The sequence below is a fragment of the Vespa velutina genome, chromosome 18 (genome assembly GCF_912470025.1).
Source record: "Vespa velutina chromosome 18, iVesVel2.1, whole genome shotgun sequence".
NCBI classification, from domain to species: domain Eukaryota; kingdom Metazoa; phylum Arthropoda; class Insecta; order Hymenoptera; family Vespidae; genus Vespa; species Vespa velutina.
This window is the reverse complement of record NC_062205.1, coordinates 268,985-278,755: the sequence shown is the minus strand read 5'-3', so window position 1 is coordinate 278,755 and position 9,771 is coordinate 268,985. Positions and strand designations below refer to the sequence as shown.

The following is a 9,771-nucleotide window of genomic DNA, read 5'->3' as shown; positions in this document are numbered from 1 at the left end:
TCATTTTTTGTCTCCGGTGATCAAACGATCAAAAAACGGTTCTGTATGGTGTCGTTGAAGCAATACGTTGCATGTGATGGATCGGTTGGCTTTGTTCTCTTCGGACAGATTATGGTGGACCCAAACACCTGCTCTGTTTATTTTTCTAATCTGCTGCAAATATTCTTGGATGATCGACCAAGGTTGGTTAAGGGTGTTTGAGAGTTCCTCGATTGTCTGACATGAATTTGCTTCCACTTCTGCCCTTAACATGTCGTTGTCTAATATTGTTGGTCTTCCTGATCGATAGGAGTCAGAGAGACCAAAATTACCAGATTAAGTACAGAGAACCATCTTTGGCATTTACGAACGTTTAATGCATTTGGATAAACATCGCAAATGTTTGTGGTTGCAACTGTTGCGTTACTACTCTTGCGAAACTCAAAAAGCATACAATGCCGGATATGCTCTTCTGGTATTTGGCTGGCCATTTCACCCCAAATTGCAAAAAAAAGTCTAATATTTAATTATTTACAATAACCTTAAAATGTCTTTGACACGACTTCGAAGTACACAATGAGCTGACAAATGACAATCAAATTTCGACATGGGCAGAAACGACATTACTTTCCGGTTCACCTAATATTATTACTCCCCGGGACCTCCATGAATACTTACTAATGTCATTTGATTTCAAGAATGCGACTCAAATATTTCAACAGTACATAGACACTATCTTCCGAGATGGAAACTTGGTTTTCATCTATATTCATGACATACTAGTCATGTCGAAAAACCAACAAGACCACGAAAAACACTTACACATTGTCTTCGAGCGTCTAAAATATCGCTCACTCAGTATTAGCATCAACAAATGCACATTTGGTAAAGCTGAACTACAAAAAACTTGAAACTGTAGAAGAATTAAGACGTTTTCTCGTCATTGACAACTATTACAGACACAATATTCTACAAGCAGTACACACACAAAAACAGTATTTCGTTCATTCACCGCTCATTTCTCAAGGTAAAAAAATCCGTATGCTACTTTATAGCCACAACATTCACGAATACGAAAATATAATTTTTCTTTTTTCATAAGAGTTATTACAAAGATCTGCTTCTAGTCAGCGACGTGCGTTTGTATTTATTAATACTTTTCAATAATTTTTGTAAAAGAGGTTGTTTAAACTATAAACTAGCATCCAGCCAAAAATAAAAAATATTCCTTAAAAATACCTTGAGTTTAAACGTTTTTAAGAATAAGCTCATTTTTCGAACGCTCTGTGTGGTCTGATCCTCTAAATTAAATTCTTAAAATATATCTCTTGAATTAATAATTTTATGTCTATTCACATATGTATGCGTAGTGGATTAATATTATTCTTTATTTATTAATCTTTTTTCTTTTTTATAAAAAATGAGGAATTAGACGAATAAATCAAAATCAGAAATTATCCCAGATGAAATAAAATTCGGATGACAAGAAAAAAAAGAAAAAAAAAGAAGAAAAAAATTCAAACCAAAATGAAAAATAACAATTGACTTGCATATATCCTTTATCAATATACACTTGTAAAGAACATTATTACTTATTTCTAAAACAAAGTTTTCTAAATTCAAGTTCTCTAAATATTTCTAAAATAGAACGAAGATATTTGAAATTCATCGAAGTTCTTGCTTCACTATCTATATCTGCTTTACACTGGTTTAATGTATATGTTTGCATGTAAAAGAGAGAGAAAGAGAGAGAGAGAGAGTGGGAGGGAGATGGAGAATAAAGTGGTGGAGAGATTAAAGGATCATAGCAAAGGCGATTATCATGAAACGTTCAAAAAGTTCAAAGATTTTCATCTGGACGATAAGACAATGATCGAAAAGGGATACAAAGCGCTAAAGTACGAAAATGTAAAAGGGAGAGAGAGGAGAGAAAAAAAAGGAAAACTACACGATTTCCCAATTTAGATATTTCTCCGTTTTCATTCGAGTTCTTTTATCTCCAGTTTCTACTCGATCGCCTTGTATTTCGATCGTACTGACATATCTTCGTCGTATTTTTTCTTCCTTTTGCTATTATTTATTTTTTTATTTATTTATTTACACATTCATTTCTTTCCTTTTACAATCGTTTAATCTCCAAATAAATATTCATGAATTGGTATGTAATTTTTTTCTGTCAATTTCATTCATGCTTTAATTATCAATAACAAAAATTGATCGTACATATGTATCTACGGTATAATATCGTATAGAAGGTACATGAAATATGCTTCGACAAGACAAAAAGATCCTATGTGAAATTTTTAAATAAAAATTTGTACAAAAGAAATAACTCGTAAAAATTAATTAAAACTTGTACCGATTAGAAAAATTAATAAATAAAATAATAGATGAAAAGAGTTAATACTTCGGCGAATAAGATATCATAAATTCCGTCGAATTATTGTTTATGTTAATAACGTTGTTAAGAATACGTTTGTTCAACATGTTGTGAACATAAAATCGATGTTCTATCTCTATTATTAGAATTCTATATCAAGCCGCGTTGCCGCCGTTCAACTCAATCATCTTTTATCATTCTATTTTCATTTGACTACGCTCGTAATACCTCCGACGGCAATGAATATATGAATAAAATACCAAGAAAAGAAAGGGACACGATCGATAGAGCCAATGGTACACCCATATGTATATATGGAATATGTACGTATGTAAATATTATCACACCGCCGTCTGACGACGTGTCAGGACTCATCCATCAATGATAAAAGATTATTAAACTAAAAGACACAAGGTCGGTAATTGTACTATCGATAATTATATAATCGATAACTTTACAGTCAGTAAATCTATCGTCGGTAACTCTGTAATTCTACTATCGGTAATTTTACCGTCGGTAATTTTATAATCTTACTATAGGTAACTCTATTCTAAGAAACATTAGTATTCATGATAATTTGTAACTTTAATTAAGATACTTAAAATAATATAATACGGGTGAATCGTTACCATTAACATAAGGCGGAAGGAAAGCTTTCCTCATTCAATATATTATAATGCATATACGCAATTAAACAAGTAAGCAAGAAAAAATAAATATATATAATTAGCAGTCAAAACTCTATGTTAATAATTTATATATAACGGAAACTACGTAATCATATGTTAAACAATAACCATACACGCGAAAAAGTATTAGTACTCATCGGTTGAAAATCTTTATGTAACGATTTATTGACAAAGAAAATACTTCTGTAATTTTAATACGTAAAATAATAAAGACAAACAATAGACTTAAGAGACCTGTATCGCAAATGGCGAAATGACATCCGTTGATTGCGAGTTCCATGATCTAGCGTTCTAAGAATTATTCACAGCTATAATAATGCCTCTCTCGGAATTATATCCAGCAAAAACCGCATTCTAGAGGCTAAGGATTCTTGTAACTACATCAGGCAATAAACATCGACCAAGCAAATTCTCGGAAAAGGTGACGAAAGGACGTTTACCTGCCATCACGCTACCTTTGCTTCGAATAACGCCTATGTGAATGGGCAGACGAGCGAGCGATGAACATGCGCAGCGATGCCTTTTGGGACTCGATTGAGCGAGAGCGTAACAACATGACAGTCAATTTTCGGCGAGCTTACTAATAGCACAAATTAAGTTTTCGAGCGAGCTTAAAGTCTTAGGAAAGTCTTCGGCAAATTTTCGTATTCACGTATTTCCATGATGGCTTTGTTAATGGTTGGAGTATTTGAGGAGAGAGCACCTCCACAGGTTTTGGTGTTAGTCTGTACCAACTGCCCTTCAAATAATACATCGGTGGAAATAACGCATTGTATTCCTTGATAGTTCCGGTTTTAACTACAGCCATATACCCTCCTCTTAATGGTACAGGCGAACTCATCTGGACGAAGAGTCGCCAGGGCTAATGCGTTCTTAAGCACCTCGTTTTCCAACTCGCATTTCTGTTTGATGACGTCACTATAGAAGGCCATCTTCTGGCTTCTCATATGTTTCTCTAAGTATACAAATTTTGAATTTATATAAGCGAACAAGTCGAGGTTTCCAACTGACAGTTTCGTCCTTGACACGAAGGTACTTACCTTCTACATCTCCAAGATGAACAGTTTCAGGTGTTCGCTTAGTAATAAAGTGTATCCACACAAGTGATGTTCCGCTCTCTTTTTCAATGTGAACGTGACGTCTTGTGTTGTTATAGTATAAATATCCGGATATATTTCAGTACTGCTTGTCGCTTCCAATTTAGTTGCTAGTCCTTCGTACAACACATTGTAATTTTCAAAGTTACAAGATGAATCTGATCTGTTCGTCCAGAATGCCTTTCCTTCTTTATCGGTAACACACGTACCGTCCGTAAACACACACACTGTACCTTTACTTAGAACTACATTGTCTTGTTTTATTTTAACTGTTGCATAATATTCCCTAATGTTTATTTTTACTGAAGCTTGCACCACTAAGTAAAGATCGGCGTACTGCGTCCCTGAGCAATACTGCCATCTGTCGAGATCGACCCTGCGAGTGTGGCACTCCGATATTCTGTGACGTTGGCTCGCAAAACCGATACCTGCAGAGTCGGTGTTATTCCCATGTTGCCGGTATTAAAGGCGGCCTTGCAGGCCTCAGTTGTTAGGTGCATGAGATATACCCTCCTCCCGTTCTGCACAGCAGAGATGTTTGATGACATGCCACAATAGTGGATTGTCCTATCCAGCTCTACTCGGTACTGATACACATATGTTCGTTTATATTCCGCCAATTGTAGAAGTTGAATATACACTTCCGTTGCATTCGGTGCATGTGATGGAGTGGTGCATTCCCCCGTGTCCAGCAGTGGAATGGTTGTAATATTCATAGAGGCTCCCCCACAGACATACCCCAGAAGGCAGACACCTTTACCAATGATGCCTATTAGCGTTACTAATATGCCGAGAAGCTCCATGATTTCTGCAACACAGTCTCTTTAGCCTATTATATTTTAGATAGCCTTTACTTATTTATATTTACTACTTTAGTATGCTTCCCTATCTGTAGCCTAACATTGTTTCGGGGTAACACTTCTAAAATCTGTTGAGGTCCCGTGTATTGATTGCCAAATTTGTTTGTCGGTTCCTTTAATAGAAATACTTTATCCCTTTCCTTTAATGTTAATGGCCGTGCCTTTTTATCATAATACCTTTTTGAAATTTCCTTGGATCTCATCAGGTTTTGTCGTGCTACCGCCTGTGTCCTATTTATTTTATTTATTAAAATCATATAATATTGTAAATAAGTTCGGTTCATCTCATCATTTAATGATGGATCTGATGCTAGTACCCTGGCCAGTTTTCCGAAAACGAGTTCGTAGAGCGTATAACGAGTTCCCTCGTGTACGCTCGTGTTATAAGAGAAAATAGCCATTTCTATCAAATCGTCCCAGTCCATTTTCTTGTCTGTGGATTGCTTTAGATACTCTATAAGTACGTGGTGAGATCTCTCCAGAGATCCATTAGACTGTGGGTAGAAGGCTGTAATCCTATACTATCTAATCCTGAACATGCGCGCTATGGCGCGCTATGTCTCCATTTTGGATTTCCCTTCGAATTAGCCTTTTTGGGGATCACTCAGATAGGAGAGTTGTAAAGAGAGAGAGAGAGATGGTAGGATGATGTCACTGATGTTCCTGAGTTTGCCTGTTGATTTCTTCCTTATGTATGGGTGGAAAACCATATTGTTTTACATGTATTGACATCACGTCGATGATGATGATCCTATGAGATAACACCTGAATGCTATCTCGAGCTGTTTCCCCGGAAGATGAAAGCAGTCTGCACTGGCAGACAAGAGTTTAGTGACACTCTTTCTTTCTTCGTCATTTAAATATTCCAATCGTAACCCGCTTCCACCTCTTTCGCTCTATTATTGTTGTCTCTTTCTCTTTGGTTACCTTGACCATGGTTCTTCTGATAACTTTTGATTGTTCCGACATATGCCGTTGTTTCCCCTTTTGAAGTTCCTGGTATATCTGATAGTTTGTCTTGATGTGTTTCGAACGCTTGTAATTCCAGGGTGGGCACCACAATATCTTGATCCTCGTTGGTGGTGTTTATCACCCTGAAATAATCCCGACCTTGGTAGTATTTAACTATGGCTAGTATATGTCCTGTAAAGATATCCCCATGTATATGCCCTGTAAAGATTCTACCCGCGGGATGTAACCTTCGTTAATTTCAGAGTTTTTGACGCGGCAATGAAACACTGCACTCGTCCTTGCCGGTACGCGCACTACTTGTCTGTCTGTGAACGACACTTCCTTATTTGCGACCTTCATACATTGCTGAATATAGCTTACGTCAACGCCAACCGATGTCAAGAACTCGCTTCCTAAAATTCCGACTTGTTCGATTGGAAAGGTCGATTCCACCATATAAAATCGAATTGGCTTCCCGAAAAGATAAGCGACCAGTGAACCCTCTGTTCAAATGTGGTTATCGATGATACCGCATACTTTGATTACATTCTCTTTATCAATTTCTATTTTTGATTTGATAGCTCCTCTCTTGATGATATTAATTTCCGCGCCAGTGTCGATCATGAATCTAATGCCTTTCCCGAAGTCCTTGACGTCAATCCGTATCGTAGGTGCCTTAATAGTTGGTTTGTAATTTATTACTCCACTTTGCTTGATTTGGCCGATTGCATGGTTGTCCGTTGGTGAGCGTTTCCTGTGGTGGTTACGCTCCTGTCTGACCACAATGGGTCATTCATGAGGTTTCCCTGATTGCTCGAAGTTGAATTCCTTCTTTTCTTGTTATCGTTTGACCTTGGCGACGGGCTGCGGCAATCGTCACCTCGACTACTCGGCCTTCGATAATTATTGGAGTTTCGGCAACTCCATTCCCGATCTTCCGGACTCCGACGGCCCGAATTATAGGTAGGACGTTTGTCCCCACTTCTATGCTCGCTGTCGTATTTTAACCTTCGACAGTCTTTCAGTATGTGCCCCACCTTTTTACAATAGTAACAGGTTCTTTGTTCCCGTGGGCTGGATGGCCTATTGTTCATTCCTAGATTCTTCCCGTGGTCCTTTCCTCGAGGGCAGGGAGGTCTCGCTGTAACTTCGACGAAGGTCAGCAATCCTTATTCAACAATCCTTGGCTATATGGTCAATCCCCTTGCATATCGTGCAAATTATCTTTTTTTTAGTAATTACTTAAATTCTCGCGACTTCCCTCAGTCCTCCCTTGCTAGTTCGTGCTCGGTTTCTCTCCAAGGTCCTGCTTATTTTTAGGAGGGCGTTAGCCGCGGCCGTTAAATCATAATATCTCTCGTGCTTCATTCTGAGTTCATATTCCTCTGGTAATCCATTCTCTAAGGCGTCAAGTACCTTGCTCTCAATGCGTCTTCGCGTGAAGTCTAATAATTCGCCGGATTCTTTCATTTCCTCTTCAATAATATCCAGTTTTAATTCTTTGATCCTCTCGGTATAATCTACCACGCACTCGTTGGCCTTCATGTAGATATTTGCCAATTGGTCTTTATAATGACTAGCAGATTTAGTCGGTTGAAATGCTGCTTTTAGAGAACTCACTAGTTGTTCTATCGTGTATAACTCTTGGTCCTCTGTGACCGAATAAGCGTGTCCATTCAATTTAGCCGGAATTCTTTGTACCAATAATCCTTCGATCTCAGCAGAAGGATGGTCAGGGAACAGGTTCATGGCTCTTTTGCACGCTCTCGCGAACTGTAATACCGAGAGGTTGTAACCGTCGAATCGTGGAATTGTTTCTGTAATTTCTCTAAGTTTTAGTTCTGGCATTCCTAACGGGGATGGTTTCGTGTGTCGAGTCCTCGATTCCATCCTTTCATTTTCCTGGTTATAGTCTCCTCCGTCTGCTACCCTGGCGATTGCGTTGACGTCGGCCCACCGATTTAAACTGTTACGTGAGGAGTATTGGCTCCCCGCATGATCGTTTCCCAATGTTACATTCATAACTGATTCCTGCTGATCTAATTCTTTTGCGCACAACTCATTTTCGCGGCGTTGTAATTTTATCTCTTTTCTTTCCAATTCTAGTTCTCGTCTGTCGAGTTCTAATTGTCGCTCATTAACTTTTGGAATTTGGTCTCCTAACGCTTTTAGTCATTCATCTATTTCCTTTTCACGTTTTTCTATCGTATCAATATGTTCTTGAATTTCTTCTTCCTGATTTCTCAATTCATTTTCCCGTTCTTTGATTTTTCGTTCTTAACGTTTCAGTCTCTGTTCAATTGCGGCGTTCTTTCCCAAACATATCTCTATGCGCGCTTTGCGCTCATTTAATTTCTCTTCATATACCCTAAGTTTTTCCTCATAAAGAGGAGCCTTAGCAGAGGCAGAGGATTTCTGCGTATTAGCCATTCTTGTGTAGTTAACTCAGAAGTAATAAAAAAAATAATAATGTATGCCCAAAGGTAATATAAAGATCTCCTAGGTGGGTTTTCTATCCCACCGCTGCCACCAAAAATTTTATACTATATATTTATGGTACGTTCTAGATGGTCGGGAGAACAAAAAAAAACTTAATTTTCTTCGAGCTGCTGATACGGTCAGGTCAAGGACTAAGACCATTTACTCTGATCTCACAGACTCCTCTCGTTTTGGTACAGGACTCGGGATTGAGAGTAAGAAAATTTATTTTTGTCCAAGAATAGCTGATGGTGCAGAAACTGTCCGCTACTGCGATATGAATGTATGTAGGCTAAAAGTATCTTCTAACTTACCGTATTGTTGATTACTCTGGCGGAGCTTCCTTCCTCGAGAAAATTTTTATTTTATGCCCTAAAGACCCTTGAATAGCAAGTAGGCTCAGATGGGAGAGATTATGGCTGGTGATGAAGGTGATGAATGACCACACACAATTTTAACAAAAACTTGTTTAATTAATCATAGAATAAAATACACAAAAGTAACAGTTCACTATTCACAACGACACTCGTTTAATTTTATAATGAAATTAAATGTACCGTACGTGAACGCGTTTATTTTATCAATTTAATTTATAGGTTATTTTTATAACCTCACTAACTTAACCAAAAGAAATATTTATTTCACTCAAGCCTAGTATCCGATTTACAAAGGTATTCACGATAGAACTGCTTAAACAAATTGAAATATAACAAATGAAATACAACATAGTAAAATCTATCTACTTCTAAAACAATTCTAAATTATTTATTAGAATAAATAATTCTTTAATTATTTTCGACTGAAGATTGATCGTAGATCGCAATAAGACTGTTAAAATCAAGCGATATACAAAGACTCTGATCTCTCTAAAGAAACGCTGAAAATTTTAAGTATAATTTGTCGAAGACTTTCCTAAGACTTTAAGCTCGCTCGAAAACTTAATTTGTGCTATTAGTAAGCTCGCCGAAAATTGACTGTCATGTTGTTACGCTCTCGCTCAGTCGAGTCCCAAAAGGCATCGCTGCGCATGTTCATCGCTCGCTCGTCTGCCCATTCACATAGGCGTTATTCGAAGCAAAGGTAGCGTGATGGCAGGTAAACGTCCTTTCGTCACCTTTTCCGAGAATTTGCTTGGTCGATGTTTATTGCCTGATGTAGTTACAAGAATCCTTAGCCTCTAGAATGCGGTTTTTGCTGGATATAATTCCGAGAGAGGCATTATTATAGCTGTGAATAATTCTTAGAACGCTAGATCATGGAACTCGCAATCAACGGATGTCATTTCGCCATTTGCGATACAGGTCTCTTAAGTCTATTGTTTGTCTTTATTATTTTAC

General features: G+C 37.6%; 1 protein-coding gene across 1 annotated transcript; it reads right to left on the bottom strand.

Annotated features, from left to right (window-relative positions):
* Window positions 1-470, bottom strand: LOC124955540 (histone-lysine N-methyltransferase SETMAR-like). The gene is made up of 2 exons (XM_047510117.1): window positions 347-470; window positions 1-278 (listed from the first exon to the last, which is right to left on the bottom strand). The coding sequence occupies exons 1-2, from the start codon at window positions 468-470 to the stop codon at window positions 1-3; spliced, it is 402 nt and encodes a 133-aa protein (XP_047366073.1).
* Window positions 471-9,771: the final 9,301 nt, after the last annotated feature.